This window comes from Denticeps clupeoides, chromosome 5 (genome assembly GCF_900700375.1).
Source record: "Denticeps clupeoides chromosome 5, fDenClu1.1, whole genome shotgun sequence".
Classification (NCBI taxonomy): Eukaryota; Metazoa; Chordata; class Actinopteri; order Clupeiformes; family Denticipitidae; genus Denticeps; species Denticeps clupeoides.
The window spans coordinates 9,273,101-9,291,564 of record NC_041711.1 but is presented as its reverse complement, the minus strand read 5'-3'; the positions used below and the strand labels follow the sequence as shown (position 1 = coordinate 9,291,564).

The 18,464-nt window shown below is 42.7% G+C and overlaps 1 protein-coding gene across 4 annotated transcripts; it reads right to left on the bottom strand.

Moving 5' to 3' along the window:
• Positions 1-394: 394 nt before the first annotated feature.
• On the bottom strand, positions 395-10,221 carry LOC114789930 (metalloreductase STEAP3-like). 4 transcript variants are annotated; one of them, XM_028979417.1, is made up of 7 exons: positions 9,991-10,221; positions 8,646-9,168; positions 7,982-8,509; positions 1,469-1,603; positions 1,215-1,332; positions 1,066-1,128; positions 395-963 (listed from the first exon to the last, which is right to left on the bottom strand). In XM_028979417.1, the coding sequence occupies exons 2-7, from the start codon at positions 9,123-9,125 to the stop codon at positions 881-883; spliced, it is 1,407 nt and encodes a 468-aa protein (XP_028835250.1). In that variant the 5' UTR covers positions 9,126-9,168; positions 9,991-10,221; the 3' UTR covers positions 395-880. The 4 variants fall into 4 exon arrangements, with proteins under 4 accessions (XP_028835250.1, XP_028835247.1, XP_028835246.1 ...); XM_028979414.1 differs by lacking the exons at positions 395-963; positions 1,066-1,128; positions 1,215-1,332; positions 1,469-1,603 and adding exons at positions 2,011-3,187; positions 5,877-6,041 and having other exon boundaries at positions 9,980-10,221; XM_028979413.1 differs by lacking the exons at positions 395-963; positions 1,066-1,128; positions 1,215-1,332; positions 1,469-1,603 and adding exons at positions 2,011-3,187; positions 5,877-6,041.
• Positions 10,222-18,464: the final 8,243 nt, after the last annotated feature.

Below are 18,464 nucleotides of genomic sequence, written 5' to 3'. Positions count from 1 at the left end.
GAGTGCCGAGTGGCAGGCATCAGACACAATGAAGGACTGTCATCTGCTGCTTAACCAGGTAAAGTTGTTGGAATGGCACTGACTGCAGCATGAAACTAGGTTTTGGACTAATGGAGTCAATCCTGTTAACAGAGAAGAAATGGAAGCTTGTCAAAATGTTTTATGGAGAGATGCTGTATCTCTAACCAAGATGCGGATTCACGTAGTTTGTGCATATACATTTGCACATTAGTTCACATTTTAAGAAATACTTTATATTACATTTACCAGCCAAACTCAAGTTTTAAAAAAGGGGGGGAAAGTATTTTAATTAATTAATGTGTTTGTGTATTTATGTCATGCTTAGTACGTTTTCAGATCTACTGACAAAGGGGAATAAAGCTGAAGGACAGTGTTGTTGATATGACCTTTACAAAAGAAAGAAGACATTCGTGGTATCATCTGATTTACAATTATCTGTATATACTACCAGTCAAAGGTTCCAGCATCTGCTCATTTCATACTTTTGTTTGGAACCAACCCAAGAACAAGTATAAAAGCAGTCTACAAAACAGTCATGAAGGGAGAGAAAATGTACATTTAGAGCATTTATCAGACGCCCTTATCCAGAGCGCCTTACAATCAGTAGTTACAGGGACAGTCCCCCTGGAGACACTCAGGGTTATGTGTCTTGCTCAGGGACACAATGGTAATACGTGGGGTTTGAACCTGTGACACTGTGGACTCCTGATTCATAGTTGAGTGTCTAAACCACAAGGTTACTACCATGTGGTCACTACATACATACATTCCTTCCAAATAGTACACTGAATATTGCCAAAAGAATCAGATCCATGTTGGGCCAGCATGTTCATCTGGAGAACAGTGGACAGCACCCGTTTCATTTGGTCTCTAATCCATACTTTGCCTTCAACTCCTCCACTTTGGTGACGTACGTGCTCATGGCTTCATCCTTGCTTATTCCTTTAGATTGTGAGGGGGGGTCAAGTACAATAACACATTATTAACTCACAATTATTGTCTGTCTGTCTGTTTAAGTGTTTTTGTTTTTTTTTTTACTTGTACCTTTCTTGGCGTTCCATGCATCCCACTTTGTTTTCCCAGTAAAATCAAACATTCCTGGACGAGCTGAAACAGAGTTAGGCATGGAAACTGGTTAGGGCATGGTCTGGCTGCCAGCCCCACGTTCAACCTGTCAGGCCAGTCCGACGCACCTACGTCCACGTCCCCCACCGTGGCCTGCTTATACAGACCATAGATCTCCATAACTTCCACCTGATCGGGTCTGCTTTTCAGCATCTTCACCTCCTCGGCAGCCTTTTCAAACTCCGCCTGAGAGGTGGAAAAAGAAACGAAGCGCAAAACACCGCTCTATACGTACATTTCACGCCCAGCATATCGCAACAGAAAACAATTTACGAAAGAATATAATTCCATAGGCAGAAAACAAACGTATTATTTCGCTTACCTGTGCCATTTTTCCTAATAAAACCAGCTCAATCAGTGCGCATGAACGCTCCCTGCAGACGACAGGCGCTCCAGACGTCCACGTGGGCGTGGGAAGCCGGCGAAAGTGGGCGGAGACCGGAAGTCCAACGTGAGCCTGAAATAACAACGAGAGACCGACAGGTGGCAGCAGAGGCCCATTCTTTTTCACTTATCTGCATGGTCTTCCTTGGGTTCAACCTACTGTTTTGGCGATGGTTATTTTACTAGATTTGTAGCTTACGTTATATGTCTAACTGGTTATTATTGTCTGTGATTCAAGGAGCGACATAGCAGAGCGCATAAAATGGAAGAAATAACAACTCAACATCTCAAAATATCATCTGAGAAAATCATGACACCAAAATACCAACTGCAACACATTCCAGACATGCACACAGACATTAGATTTGTAGGTTGTGCAACACATTTGCATCATTAGATACTCGCTACTATGAATTTCTAATTTCTTACAGTGATACTTTGTAAAATCTAATAAAGCAAGTAAACTAGTGAACTCAGAGATGAAAGTTAGAAAAGGTTTTTTATTTTGACTTTTGATTGTACATGAACGAATCAAAATTTGCTCTATTAACATTATATTCTTCATTTACACATAGCACACAAAATAACTAGAACATATAAATCACAGAACAGTTGAGAAATAAGTCCTATAGAGCCATGATTGGAGAGAGTGCAGTAAAAAACTAGAGCAGGGCAGAACAAAGCAACCTGGTCTAACTGATTATAGTGCTCAGAACAATGCTGTCTTCTTTGGCAACTGCTGCAATGCATCAACCTGACATCACAGTCATAATTACAGTACGATTAGAGGCACTTTTTAAACAGAAGGAAATCCAGGCCACCTTGGTTTCTTTGGACTGCAAAAGCGGCCTGTGTTTCTGATTGTGGTGGGTTACAGGCAGCGTCCTGTTTCCCAAGCAGAGCCCTGAGCCGTCAGTAACAATGAGCTTGAAAATGCTGCCCTCCTCCCAGCAAAGTCAGCCAGTGTGTGGCCCTGACCTTTCCCTCGTTGCGATGAGAGTGGGCAGATGTGTCCAGGGCCAGGCCCGGGCCCAGGCTGGGAGAGATGAGTATCAACTTGAGGCATTTCGGATAATCGTTCCAAAACAGTACCCAGGGACAGCATTTGTAGATGAAAATGCAACTGAGCTGTCAGCTGTATGGCAATAGCCAGCACAGTTTCAGTTCATATTCAGCATATTTGATAACAGGTTACAATAAATTAAGTCAAGGTTTGCATAGCTGAGAAGGACATTTTGAGAATCCAGCTACAAAAATGCTCTGTAACAGATAAGGCAGAACTAAATCTCCATAAAACCAGCAATTACACAATGCCTTCATAAAAATCAACAAAGTAACAAGCAAAACAATGTCCACTGCCGCTGCTGTGGAGTCAGACATCGCTGCAGACGTCCGCGCCGTCATGGTACTCTGCAGGCAGCTCGAAGCGGATGCGGCGGCCTTTTTCCCATCCTCTGCGGATTCTGAAGAGCCGCAGGGCAACGCAGGGCAGCGCCAGGCAGAGGCGGCCCAGCAGCACAGCGCACGGCAGCACCAGCGCCAGGGTGAAGGTCGGCGGTAGGTAGAAGCGGTACTGCGCTGGGTCAAAGGCACGAGCCCAGCCGTACAGCAGCGTGTGAAGCGTGGCCATAACCAGGGCTGTGTGGCCCAGTCGGGACTGAAAAAACAAGTGGTTGGTTACTGGGATGTATAAGATTGGAACAAGAAGCATCAAAGAAGGTGATATTTCTAAAATGTTGTACAAGATGTAGTGTGTGGAGAAAGTCTGCTAGTATTCACTAGTCCTCCTAAAGTTTTTCCAGGATTGGTTCTGAGATGTCTATAGAAGAGATCACGTTTGTGATGTACTCTGAAATCGCAGTATTTAAGTGAGCCAAAAAGCCACAAATCTAGCAAATCTTTTTATACTTTGAGTTGTGTTAAATGACAGTAGTTCCCCATTGTGTTATGTCTGAAGAGAAGTGCTGATTCATTTCATAACACTGCTGTCTTGTTGTAGTCCTGGTGAAGTGAAACCAGTTTATTTAAATGCTATATTTGGGTGAATTCCGTTGGCATTTGGCAATTTATTAATACAGCATATTTTACAGCAAGTGTTGGCCAAATTATTACACACACACATACCCATAAACATGCACTCATTACATACAAGCTACACATACATTACAGAACCAGATTAACTTTACTTCCTAGCAAGTTACTACACAACATTCAGTGCTCAAGTGCCTGAGAATAGATGGGCAATTCTCTGGAAAACCAAAATGCTAAAAATATTCTGCAATTTTTGCACTTTTGCTTGTACTTATATTTAAGATGGGTAATATGATAATGTGTATTTAAAAACTTTACAGTTTGCAGACATTTGAAACACCTCTTGCGACGTAAAATCTTTCAATGGAATTCAAAGCAAATTATTACCATAAACCAGACATTGAATGTTCAGTTTATATATGTTGCATTGAATAGTGCATCAGGATTAATTAAAATATTCATACAATGCACCACATTTTATCATATGTTAAACTTAACAGCACTTGTGCAGCTTTAAGACCAGTGACATTGTTGTCCTGTGCATTACACCATCTTGGTCATTTTAGTTGCAGATACTGGTATTGCATGAACATTATTTTATTAAAATGTTGCACCATTTTGACACCCATTATACATTGAAATATTTGATGCAATGGTTTTGTCTGATTGAGACTAGTTTTCTGTGTCCGGTGCATCACATGGCAAGTTTTCAATCTGCTTTTATGGCTTTTGATATAACTTTATATTGAGGTTCTAAGAAATAAAGCACGACAAGTACTCCATACATGTCACACTTGTTCTGACCAGTAGTCTGACCACTATTTATGGGATAAAGTAACTTGTGTTATCAAAATGTCCCATGCATTACATAGCAAATAGACCAGAAACTGTTTAAAATTTTCTATTTAAAATAAAACAGTTTAAACAAGTCCAGTGAATTGATGGGCCATAGTGCATGCAGTAAATCCAGAACATGGAACCGGGCTGGTCAATTTACCCTTTTTGGAAATTTATAGATTTATTGAGTCAACATAATCATAAGGAACAGACAAACAGGAAGAGATTATGAATGCTGGCACAGATCCCATTCATTGTTCCCCCATGATGGAAAAAAGCGGGTAAGGCCGGGAGGATCGCTCCGGTTACAGAGTACCTGTTGTCAGATCTCACTCATGCCAACGCGGCACGTGCCCCCGGGCGCAGTATGACCTGCGAGTGTACTTCCATAATGAGCCCCCTGCAGTCTGTGTTTGTATAGACACCAAGCTCATTTGGTGCTAGTGGGATCCTCTAATTATTTCCACTGAAAATTAATTAACCCTAACAATGGGGCGGGTCTGTGGCAGTGCTTCTCTAATACATGTGTTTTTCTCTAAACATTTGCGTTTTTTTGTGCCGATTATGAACACCACATAAAAACTTTAATTGGAAACTAAGCAGACTACCAAGACACAAATTATGAGCCACAACATGGTGCACAGGCCACTATGAAGCCTGTGGCCAGATTTACATTCAAACGAGGACCTGTGTTGTAACTTGGACAGGGGTTTGAGAGGGGTTGTGTGATCATGCCCAATCAGCCCGGTCTGACACCCACTTTTTTCCTTTCATCACAGGGCCTGGCAGCAAGTGACTAATCTCACGCCGCCTGGATGAGCTTAACATGAACATGGAGGGAGAAGAAAGGTCCGGAGTGGTGGGGAATGACAAATCCCTGTTAAATGGGAGCATTATCATGGGCTCCCCCTGCCCCAAGGCCTCAGGGATCACTGAGGTTCTGCTGTGACGACCGTGACCAGATGTCTTACGCAACGTCAACTACTAATGATACTAATGACCATACTCCTCCTCCTACTCTGTAAAGCAAGTGTACATAAGAACGTAAGTACCCTACTTTTTGAGTAAATACTTTTCTTTAGTGGTAATGAACATGATCACAGGTACCTCTCATACTCATAAAACACGGACACTCAGTTCAGTGGAAAGTCACCTTGGAGCCAGTGCATGTTAGGAAGGGTCCGAGCAGACAGGTTAATAAAATAAAAACATCCTGCATTAAAAGCAATCATATTTTTCTACAGTGTTGTGTGTGTGAACAGATTGTTTACCCAGAAGGCTAAATTATCTCTAATTTTAAAGGCCACCAGAAGACTTTAAGCCCCTAGGCAGAGTAACACTTGTCATTTGTAGTTATTTATTCTGTTGATTCCCATTGTGACCTGTGCTTGTGTCTCCATATGTATCATGAAGTAGCTGGGAACAAGCAGCAGAGTGTGCGTGTGTGTGTTTGTGTGTGTGTGGGCGTGTGTGTTCACCTGAATAAAGCTGAACTCTCTCCAGTTGAGGGTATTGCTCACAGATGGGATGGATGCCACAGCCAGCAAGGACAGCAGCCCCAGGGTGAGGATTCCCACAGAGAGATAGAGCTCCATCCTCCACACCTCTTCCTCCACCCACGAGTTGGCCTGCTCAGCCTTTACCTGCCCAAGGAACGTGCAGCATTCCGATTGGTTGCCATTCCAAACACTAACTGTTAGCCTAATTTCAACAACAGACACACTGTGAATATACATGTCTGCATTTAAAAATGCACATGCTAACTTGCACAGTGTGAGCTGCATTATAAACCGGTCTGAGTCCACCTCCAGGGCAGAGGGGGGTAACGCTGAGCCCCAGGGCTTTTCAAGGAGCAGGGGGATGTAGAAGTGGCCAGGTTGGGAGGGGGGTACAGATGACACTCCTGGCTGTGAACTTAGGCACGTCATTTGGCAGGGGTGCAGCTCATTGGCATGCAGTGCGGGCTGCTGGATCCCACCGAGCACAGAAGGTGAGGATCCTGTGTTTGACTGCGGTAGTCTGCTCAGCTCTAATGATGGGGAAGTGGGGGTTATTTTGAGTTGGGGAACACGTGATTGAGCGTGCGGAATATTTAAGGAAAAGACAGAAGCGGTCAACATGACAGACAGGATTGACTAAGAAACAGGATGAGTAAAAATGGGTGTGGTGAGAATTTAAAGACAGGATGTAGGTATACAAACACTCCATTATCTCCTTCATCTAAGACAGTAAGTCTCTATTTGTTTTTCTAAGTGGCGCCATTATGACTGGCATCAGAGAACCGATTTAACTAGTTTAGACAGGAAGACATTTTAACCCTTAACCCTTAAAGTGTCATTTACTGCAGCAAGTGATGTTAACTGTATTACATTGAGAATGTTAAGAATAATTAATTCACTGCATGGGAATACTATCAATAATCTCAGAGACTCCTGGTGTCCTGAGAGGTCAAGCGTAAGTGAAAAATAAAATCACACAGAAATAATGTTTAACATCAGTGTCATTATCACAGTGGAAGAAAGAATCCACATCAGTCTTGCTAATGGCAGCACAGCGGGCTAAACCCAACTGATTGGCTGCCACTTTTGCGATGTAATTTGCATAAAAATCACTGTTTGGCCAGAGGACTCACATGGAAATGAATTTGATTGGCTGATGAATGCTCTGTATTAGAAAGGTTCAACACTTTTTCAAACTTCTTTGCCACAATGTGGGGAATAATAGAAAAAATTATCACTAAAGAGAGACTGAAATCTGTTGTACCAAGTACAAGAAGAAAAGGTCTAGTAATTACTTCCATTTTCATAGGAACAGTAGCAGAAAGGTACTGGTGTCATCTAAATTAATACTTTCTCACCTGCAGCTATATTCTATTATGAAGTAGGAAGACGTAATTAAGACTTATTTTGCTGACCAGATATTCTGACTGGGCATAAAAAGGTTGTTTAGTAGAGGGACAGGGAAGGAAATGGAAGGGGAGAGGGTGCTGATTAGCACCAGTTCACACCCCATCGCTGTGCTGGTGACACCGTGGTGGGTTCAGCGGGAGGCTGGTGTCATCCCTGCAGGCCTCACAAGAGGAGGAGGCAGCAGCAACATGTAAACACAGACGACAGCTCAGCAGTTTGCCACTTTCGTCAACCGTTATATATTTAAAATATGATTTCATCAAGACATGAAGCAAGGTCAGGGTGCGCATCACAACCGCCGAGGACAAAAGGGGCAGTTTTTCAGAGGTGGTCACATGATCTCTGCATGACATTTTATTCATGCAGAGATCTGTATTTTATTACTGATGAACGTGCCCTGACTTCAAATGTGCATATTTTAAATAAAAATGCTATCTAAATAAACAAAACTCAACTAAAAGGAAACATCAAATCCATGCACAAAATGACTGAAATGGAGAAGGCCGAGGCCTGTGCATTTTCATGTCATTAAACAGCTCTCAACAAAATTACAAAACTGTCTGAACGTGTTATAGCCTAATTATAAAATATTATTGCATTGCCAATAGTTCTAAAGACATCCAGCATGTGAATATGCCGACAGGATGCTCTTAATAACTTCTTGTAATTCTCACCTGCTTGAAGGCAGCGTTGAGCAGCTTGTAGCGCGCCGACCTGCGCATGGGAAGACACAGGCTGTAGACAGCATGCAGCGCCGCGCACAGGAAGCTCAGCAGGCCCAGCTGCTTCCTTGCCCGCAGCCAGCGGTCCAGCCAGCCGGGGAAGCGGCTGTACTTGGTGCCGCGGGAGAGCTGCGTGAAGGCGGCTGCGAGCCCCGCCAGGTAGACCAGAGCCAGCATCACCAGGGCCACGCAGGGCAGGGTGACGTTGACCAGCTCCACGGGCAGCTTGTAGAAGGCATTCTTGCCCTCCGTGGCGTAGGGGTGCAGGACGTCCCGCAGAAAATTGTACGAGTAGAAGAAGAGGAAGAGGACGAAGACGCACAGCACTGGGGCACGCCAGGCGGGGAAGAGGCGCAAGGTCACATTCTCAAGGTCGCGTGCAGAAGACAGGCGGCCCATGTCAACGGGCACAAAACCCATGGCACGGCATAGCTGGACCACTGTGGACTTAGCTTGGCTGCTATCGCTACATAACAGCACCTGAGGAAAAGAGGGGGAAAAAAATGAGAACACGGTGTGCGATTTTCTTTAAAATGAATTCATCGATGAAATAAAAAGCCACAGCATTAGCAATATGTTTTTAAAAGAACAAGCTGGTCAGACTGAAGGCTTTTACTTGTCTGCTTCCATCTCGAGGTCCGGTCTGCAGGGTCCAGGCCGAGATCACGTTGAAACCCTTGACCACCACGCTGTCTGGGAACAGGTTGGCCAAATTCTCAGCATTGGATGGCTGGTTCTGGCTGAGCTGGGTGCTGTTACTGACGTCCACCAGGATCTTTCCTGCCAGCAGCTCCTTTAGGCCCGTCAGGGTGGAGTAGTGCTCCACAAACAGGGCCACGAAGACCAGGTCAGCTTGGGAAACCGCCTCCTCCTGGGACGTCACCTCGGCCTCCTCTGGGAACAGCGAAGACCAGCGCTTGGGAGTGCGGCTTCCGACTACCACTCGGTAACCGCAGGCCACCAGCCGTGTGGCCAAAGAGCGAGAGAAGTCGCCCGTGCCGAGGATGCCGACCACAGGGGAACCGGGCTCGGACTGGGAGGACTCCAGGGCTCGGGGTGATGTCAGCAGCAGCTTCTTCATGTCTTCCTGAGGCATACTGCAGCAACATCGATCACAGCAGCGTGCTTTTAATGTACGCCTACAGTCAACACACACAAACGAAATACATGAATTAGGATGATTCTCTACGTAACTCATGGGACATTTTGATAACACAAGTTACTTTATGCCCATAACTAGTAATCTAGAACTATGAACATGTATATAGTGCCTGTTGTGCCGACTACTGGATATTAAAATATAATGTTATGACAAAAGCCATACAAACACTTTGAAAACTGGCCACATGATGCACGGGACACAGAAAACTAGTCTCACTTGTTAAAACCAACTTCCACAATAAAATTTGGTAAACTTTACAAGCATTCAGACAAAACTATTGCGGCAAATATTTTAATGTATAATGGGTGTCAAAACTGTGCAACACTTCAATAAAATAATATTCATACAATACCAATATATGCATTTAAAATGACCAAGATGGTGTGATGCACAGGACGAGATGCACAAAGTCACTACACGAGTGCTGTTAAGTTTAACATATGACAGGTATGAAAATGTTATGAATAGTATGAACATTTTAATTAAGCCCGATTCCCAATTCAGTAAAAAACATATAAAATGAACTTTGAATGTCTCGGTTATGGTAATAATTGAATTTTAAATATTAGGAAAAGTAAAAGTGCAAATATTACAGAATATTTTTAGCATTTTCCAAGTTTATTTTTCTTAATATACAAAATTAACTTAAAGCGTCGCATCTGTTGCAAACGCAAAACAGCGGAAAGCCTTACATCACGTGACAGTCAGTGTGGCACCGTGCGCCGAATGTTAAGTTATTGAAAAACAGAACTCGTGTGGAAATAAATATATGCATATGCTTCTAAAACCTTCTTCTCACTTTACAACGCAGAAGCCACTGTCGCACCAGGTCCGAGCGGAACGTCCTTGGCGGACGTCGCGGTGAGCGAGCCCAACTTCAGCACGACAAACGAACACCAACACGCTACCTGTTCTCGTGGAGTCGTCGCGATTACACAAAACGACATAAAACGGTTGAAAACATGAAGGCGAACCGCACGGGATACTTTGTTGCGCTGACTCTTTGTTACGTAGGGTTATCTGCGCCCCGCCCCGCGCCCCGCCCACTCTGTGCGCCCGAGATAAAGTGCCCGTCTAGAAAACGGGGCTCGCCGCTCCCCGCGCCGCCTTCTCGCATGTTCCGGTCGCCGAAGCCCGCATTCTGTGTCGACACGGTTTAAACACTTATTTGTGAGAAACTCGTCTTGTTCCGCCTGCTGTGTTTGGAGAGGGAACATAACGTGAGCTGATCAGCTGACTTTTAGTAACGGGGTCCCCTGCACTGACACCAACTGCAGGCCCACTCTACCCTGGAAGGGGGTCCCTCTCTGTATCACTCCTTCCCAAGGATTTCTTCCTGTCTTTTTCCTTGTGTGCAGAAGGGTCAAGTGTGGGGGGTGTCAACTGTAGGGCCTGTCAAAGCCCATTGAGACATACTGTATGTGATTATGGGCTATATAACAAATAAATGTTGCTGTTTTTGCTGGTCCACTCTAGTGAGGATATTTTTTGTACTTATTCTGCAATTTTTTGTACGTGCAAACAGTGAGCCAAATTCGAGTCAGATTTTTATTTCATGAAAAATGTGCACAGACACAAGGGAGTATGAATAGCATACATAGCTTTATATGCTAGAGTTTTTTTTTAAGCCAAATCCCCTGTGTTTTAAGACCAGGCTTTGTCTCTTCAATATTAAACTATTGAACTGTTTAAAATACAAATGGTTCATGAAGTGATTGCCTGTCCTCTGGTTTACTGTCATTTCCACCATACAGTTAATCTTACTTCAACCTCCAATAGGTTTATTGGGTTTAAGTTCCAAACAATGCATATTTCATTTTATTAAAGGACAACTGAATCAGTAGTTTTATATGCTATACTTGCATATACATTTTATACTAACTCTAAAACATTAGCAGGCAATTGCTTTGCAATGTTAACACACTGAAATGTCTTGTAAATTGATCCAAGACACAATTTCCATTAGTTTTATTTTAGATTTTCTACTATTTCCCAGGCCAACAATAAACATTACTTGTGTTATTTATATCTATAAGTACCAAAATTTAAGTAAATAAATAAAGAAATAGAAAGTTTGAAAGCTGTTTCAAACAGAATCCATACCAAGGCTATACCCGTGGACATCAACGTCCTGGCCTTTTAAATCGTATTGTCAATGTATTGTTAAAGTTGCTCCCCCTTTGGCTGGAAATGAAAAACACACAAAAGCAAAATTAGGGGTTTGACTGCAGGTCACCGACTGTCAACACGGCTACATCAGGCTGCCTTTGCTTTGAGTGGAAGGTTAAATCCTTCAGGCTGCCTTCTGCATCTGTGCGTCCCTCGTCACTTTTGTCTTCATATGATTATTTATTTTGCCATTGACATAGCGTCCTCCACATTTGTTCAGCATTCGTGACAAGGAAATACTAATGGATTAATTATTATTTTAAATCATGTTTTTCTTTCTCCAAGTATCATTGCTGTATCATTAACCTTGAAATACTTCAATCGAATCCTTGATAACATAAAGTGCTGTAATAGGATTCATAAGCCTTTATTGCATGATCCAAATGACTTTTGTCGCACAAACTGCAGCATTTGAATGGACATTGTTCATTATGTCACAGTGTTTTGGGGTGGTAATTGTAGATTTTTTTTCCTCATTAGCCATGTTACTGGTGCACCCCCAGATCCAGGGCTCCCTGCAATAGGACTGCAAAAGGTTAAAACCTTCCCAAAGCAGTTTATGGAAGACTTACCTGAAGCCTCCAGGTTCCAAGCGCTGGAATTCCAGCAATGACAGATGTGTTGTTGTTACATGGGTTTGTATCACAAGAGAACCAGTCCACATCATTCAAACCAACTTTAGTTTAAATGCCAAAGATTTCTGGTACCAGTATGTGTACACGTGAAAATGACGTGAAATGCTATTGCTGTTCCAAAGCTTCGTAAAGGAGTTCATTAGAAGATGTAGTAGAGTGAATCATAGGCACCAGCTGTGAGGCAAGATCTCCAGTCATGACACACTTGGACAGTCTGCTGGCATTTCAAATAGTCCATCCTGCAGAGTGCCTAGAGTGTCGCTCTCACGTTCAGACTGCTGCTTCACATTCATGGGAACAGACAGCTGCATCGCTGCCTCGTGTGTAGCGTCTGTCCCCATTCGCTGTGCTCTCAAGTCCCCACTGCTCCTTCACATTACCGTAACTGGGCTGGTTTCCCCCATTCCAGCAGAAAGGATGGAGTGGGATTTTTGAAATATTCCGCTGGTCACACCAAGCAGTGGCTTCAAGCTGTTTTTGCATCTTGACTTCTTAAAAATGTCATACACATATGTCTTTATTAATTAAACTCATGTGTCTCCACATATTAAAATAAATTCTACATACAACAAGGTTGACACATGTTACATCATCCAATAATTTTAGAATTTATTTAAGGAGAGACACGGAATTTATGCAATTGTACACTTATACAGTGGATATACAAAGTGTACACACCCTGTGAAAATGACAGGTTTTTGTGATGTAAAAAAATAAAACTACAATAAATATTTTCAAAACATTTCCCACTTTTAATGTGATCAGTAACCTGTACAAAAACAAACACATATAATAAAATTATAAAAAATTATTCTTGGACTCCATCAGCATGCACATTTTGACATTGAAATGTTTGTCTGATTACAGGAAGCGACCTGTAGTCAGAAGGTTGTGGGGTTGAATCCTCAGCCGCCAAGGTGCCACTAAGGTGCCACTGAGCAAAGCACCGTCCCCACACACTGCTCCCCGGGTGCCTTTCATGGCTGCCCACTGCTCACCAAGGGTGATGGTTAAATGCAGAGGACACATTTTTTTTGTATGTAGCATGTGCTGTGCTGCAGTTGTGTATGAATATTGTACTGATTGTATCATGTAATGCAGTTCTAGATATCTATTCTAGATGTGTAAAATCAAAAAATATTTTTACTGCTATTTTACCCTTCTATTAAAAATCACCTATATTAAATGTGGGTCATAGGTGACCTTTCACAGGTCATGGAACACCATGCTAGCCTGCACTGTAACTTGCTTCAGGAGTCCTAGATCTGTCTGCGGGAGTTAAAATGTGGCACCACACACCGGCCGGTCCAGCTGCCTAAGGCATGTGAGTCAACTGCTGGAGACAACACACTCCCAGAATCATACATATAGGTCAAGGCACACTGGCAGTGGGCACCAAGCTCCCCCACCTTTAAAAAAAAGGGAATATAAAAATTAGACATCTTAGATCTGAATGAAGGAAATATTTTATTAAATACTTTGTTCTTTACATACTTGAGTGTGCTGACAACAAAATCAAAAAAATTAGCAATGGAAATCAAATTTATCAACCCATGGATGTCTGGATTTGTAGTCACATTTAAAATTAAAGTGGGAAAACACACTACAGGCTGATCCAACTTTGATGTAATGTCCTTAAAACAAGTCAGAATGAGGCTCAGTAGTGTGTGGCCTCCACGTGCCTTTATGACCTCCTTACAACGCCTGGACATGCTCCTGATGAGGTGGCGGATGGTTTCCTGACGGATCCTCTCAGATCTCCTCCCAGACCTGGACTAAAGTGTCCCCTAACTACTGGACAGTCTGTGGTGCAACATGACATGGATGAAGACATGATGTCCTAGATGTGCTCAACTGGATTCAGGTCTGGGGATGGGCGGGCCAGCCCATAACATCAATGCATTTGTCCTGCAGGAACTGCTGAAACACTCCAGCCACATGAGGTCTAACATTATCTTGCATTAGGAGGAACCCAACTGCACCAGCATATGGTCTCACAAAGGGTCTGAGGATCTCGGTACCTAATGGCAGACATGCTACCTCTGGTGAGGTAGTGAATGCTTTATAGCCCCCAAAGAAATGCCACCCCACACCATTACTGACCCGCTGCCAAAACGGTCATGCTGGAGGATGTTGCAGGCAGGAGAACGTTCTCTACAGCATTTCCAGACTCTGTCACACGTCTGTCACATGTGCTCAGTGTAAACCTGCTTTCATCTGTGAAGATCACAGTGGCGAATTTGCCAGTCTTGGTGTTCTCTACCAAATGCCAAACGTGCTGCACGGTGTTGGGCTGTAAGCACAACCCCCACCTGTGGATGTTGGGCCCTCATAAAACCCTCATGGAGTCTGTTTCTGACCATTTGAGCAGACACTAGCACATTTGTGGCCTGCTGGAGGTCATTTTGCAGGCGTCTGGCAGGGCTCCTCCTGTTCCTCCTTGCACAAAGGTGGAGGTAGGGATCCTGCTGCTGGGTTGTTGCCCTCTTATGGACTCCTCCACATCTCCTGATGTACTGACCTGTCTCCTGGTAGTACCTCCATGCTCTGGACACTACGTTGACAGACACAGCAAACCTTCTAGCCACAGCTTGCATTTATGTGCCATCCTGGATGAGCTGCACTACCTGAGCCACTTGTGTGGGTTGTAGACTCTCATCTCATGCTACCACTAGAGTGAAAGCACCGCCAACATTCAAAAGTGAACAGAACATCAGCCAGAAAGCATAGGAACTGAAATGTGTTCTGTGGTCACCACCCACAGAACCACGCCTTTATTGGGTATCATTTGCTAATTGTTTATAATTTCCCCCTGTTGTCTATTCCATTTGCACAACAGCATGTGAAATTGGTTGTTAATCGGTGTTGCTTCCTAAGTGGACAGTTTGATTTCACAGAAGTGAATTTAACTTGTTCCCTTTATTTTTTTAGCAGTTTGTTGTGCAGGCATGTTGAAATTAGTTAGTAGGTTAGAGAGAAACTCACTGTTTCTCTACACAGGTTTCATTAAGGCACTTACCAATGCATTAAATTAATGGTCATACTGACAGCAACTGCAGCATCAACTGCAGACAAAAAGTATTTTGTCTGTGAGGCAAGTTTTGATTTCACAATTTACCCACTGTCCTCTACGCTACGTCCTGATTCACAAAGACAAGGAGAAGCCCGAGAGATAAGAGCTGTCCAAAGAGCCCCAAAGATTCCGCTATTTATTGCCCAATAGCAAAACCCCCATGTCTGGCCCGATGTGTCAGAATCTTTTAATTTGACCTTTTTACATGCCCACTCACGTGCTGGCACACATGCATCCCCCTTCATCTCCAAGCCACTGTCTCTTCACAACAATGACAGTTTTTCACCCCCCCCCCCCCCCTCCACTCAGGCTCTTCCAGGCCTCATCTGTCTGTCAAGGCATTAGTTGACACCATGACACCACCCACAACCCTCCTCCATGAGAGCACGTTTTATGGGATGACTTGGCAATCCCGAGGCCTGTTGTCTTATTTGGTGTGAATGACCTTGATGTAGGGATGCTGTGACACATTACTTGAGAAGTGCAACTGATAACTTGTTACATCATGAGTAAATGAATTACTGTAAGTAGTGTTTGTGCTCCAGGCCAGCAGCTGGGGGCCAGGGTCAGTCACAGTGCAGCTTTTATCCATAGTCTGAAAAGCTGGCACTTTAGAATATATATATATATATATACACACACATATGTGTGTGTGTGTGTGTGTGTGTGTGTGTGTGTGTATATATATGATTTGTATATAATGTATATATATGTGTGTATATAATGATTTTACATTATTATTATTTAAATGGATAACTATTACTTAGGGCATTATAATTATCCAGTTGGCCTAAATAAAAGACAACAATATCCATATTTCAAGATTAATTAAAAATACTCCTAACAAAATATCAAATTTAGCATCAACCACTGGTGCTATTGTTTTTTTTTTTCCTCAGGACTTCAGAAATGACATCACTTTCATCACTTTTCAAACCAATACTATGATAATTAATTTATTAATTAAATAATACAATAATTAATGCATGTCATTAATTTGTTAGAGAATCTGCACATCTGACGAGAGATCCCTGAACACTGGTTGCAGGCCACTCCTGGTTTTGTAATGGTCTTGTGTTTCATGTTTGGTGGAATGTGGTGTGTCCTCGAGTGAGTGTGAACCTTCCCATTCCCCCTCTCTACTCCCCCTGTTCCAAAGCTTGGTCCTGTATGTTTGTTTGTCCTTTATTATCAATAAAGTAGTGGAAATAATCTGTGCCTGGGTCCTCCCCTTGTCTCGTGTCATGATGTTGGTGCTAAATGTGCTACAGGAATACAGCTGTTGTAACTGATCTAGACATTTATATGTCCGTAATAATGAACTGACTGCATCTCAGCCCAAAGCTTCTGCCTGCTGTAGTAAATATTAAAATGCATTTCAAATTATGTTTGCTTTCTACTGAGTAAGATGGCAAAATGCTTTGTTCATTTGAGCCACTCTGATGTTTCTTCTGTGGGTAGCTGCTCTTTCGCCACTGCTCCCTTTCGCCTTCAGCTCTCGCCAGGAGGTGTTTGACAAGATAAGCTGCACCACAGTGCAGTGATTCAGGTTCATGACTTCCACACAGTGAGAAGAGGACTGCACGCCTTTCTTCATTTGTCATGGCCTGAAGGTGTGCAAATCTGTTGGAAAAGGTCACCTCTGTCGTCCGAGCACGCGGGAATAAACTGGCTAGCCTGTGTGAATCTAGCTTGTTTGCTGATGGTGGTTTACTGTAAAAGACCCTGATGCCATTCCATGCGCTGAAAAAGCCTTTAAAGACCCATTGAGTTGTCAGCTTGCTATTCATTTGGAAATAGATTAAAAATGTATTTAATATATTAAGATACAGTCTGACAAATCTTGTGTGCTGTTTGATGAGTTAAAATATGAGACACGCTATTGCCCTTTAATAACTATGTGTCACACTGTGCAAAGGGAGACAGGTGCAGCTGTAAGTGAATGAAACCAAAATTTTGATACTGTACAAAAACAAAACAACAATGGGGACTTCGCCCAAAGACAGGCAGGGACAGCGAACAGTAACAAGAATAACAAGATCATGCAGGTAGTGCAAGTTGTACAAGTAGTGTTCTCTAACAGCAAGATGAGGCAAAGACATGACTCAATATAAAGATAAGTAGAGGAAGTGACGAATGGTTTAAACAGGCAAACGTAATGGGGCTAGTAAGTGTCATTGGTCCAATAGTGGCCCCTAGTGGCCACGGCCTGATTTTAGTAAATATTATTTTCTGCAGCATTGTTAACGTTTTACATTTACATTACATTACAGCATTTATCAGACGCCCTTATCCAAAGCGACTTACAATCAGTAGTTACAGGGACAGTTTCCCCCTGGAGACACTCAGGGTTAAGTGTCTTGCTCAGGAACACAATGGTAGTAAGTGGGATTTGAACCTGGGTCTTATGGTTCATAGTCGAGTGTGTTACCCTCACATTCAATTAATGATTATAGTAAATTATAGAAAAATGTGCACTAAATAAATAACTCTCATATAACAGATTGTAATGTACTAGCTCTAGCGCAAGTGATAAAAAAATAGCAAGTGAAAAATAAGTGAGCATAAAATGTGTATAAAGTAAAATCTTATATTATCTTGATAATGTAGCTCATCTTAATAAAATAAAAATGTTACTTGTATCTTTTGTGACTTTAAATAAGGTTAATGTTCTATTGTTATTTTTCAAAGAGAATAGTGGGCTCATTATTTTTTCCTGATTTCCTGGTGCTTGTAGTAAGTAAGTGAGTGAGTAAATAAGTGAACTTTACTGTTACTCATACCATACAACAGGATGGGACAACATCAGATGCATAGGTGAACAAAATTGCATTGCACCAGGTTCAATCTACAGACCTAAAAGACAAGTGCAATGAAGACAAACATATGGACATTACAAACATTATACGTCTTACCCAGAAAGTAAGTAAGAATACATAAGACAGTGTAAATTTTTTTAGATTAGATTAGATTCAACTTTATTGTCATTACACATGTACAAGTACAGGGCAACGAAATGTAGTTTAGGTCTAACCAGAAGTGCAATAAGCAGCAAGTGCAGGATACAGTTCAAATAAGTTAAGTTATATATATATACATAAAGTGATATGTGCTATACATAAAGTGATATGTGCAGTACAAAGTGATATGTGCAGTACAAAGTGATAGTACAGTGCAGTGATTATCAGGAGTGTATGGGGGGGGGCAGAGGAGTTCAGCAAGGAAACAGCTCTGGGAAAAAAGCTGTTCCTAAGTCTGCTGGTTCTTGTCCGTGGTAGCCTGAACCGTCTGCCTGAAGGCAGGAGAGAGAACAGTTCGTGGGCCGGGTGGGAGGAGTCCTTAAGAATACTGTGAGCTCGACGCAGACAGTGCTTCCTCTGGATTTCCTCACTGGAT

Coding starts and splice junctions, on each gene's coding strand:
- LOC114789930 (XM_028979414.1), bottom strand. CDS start 9,125: ATGCCTCAGGAAGACATGAAGAAGCTGCTGCTGACATCACCCCGAGCC. Junction 8,510..8,645: donor CTCGAGATGGAAGCAGACAA/GTAAAAGCCTTC, acceptor TCTTTTCCTCAG/GTGCTGTTATGTAGCGATAG. Junction 6,042..7,981: donor TCAACGCTGCCTTCAAGCAG/GTGAGAATTACA, acceptor TTCCTTGGGCAG/GTAAAGGCTGAGCAGGCCAA.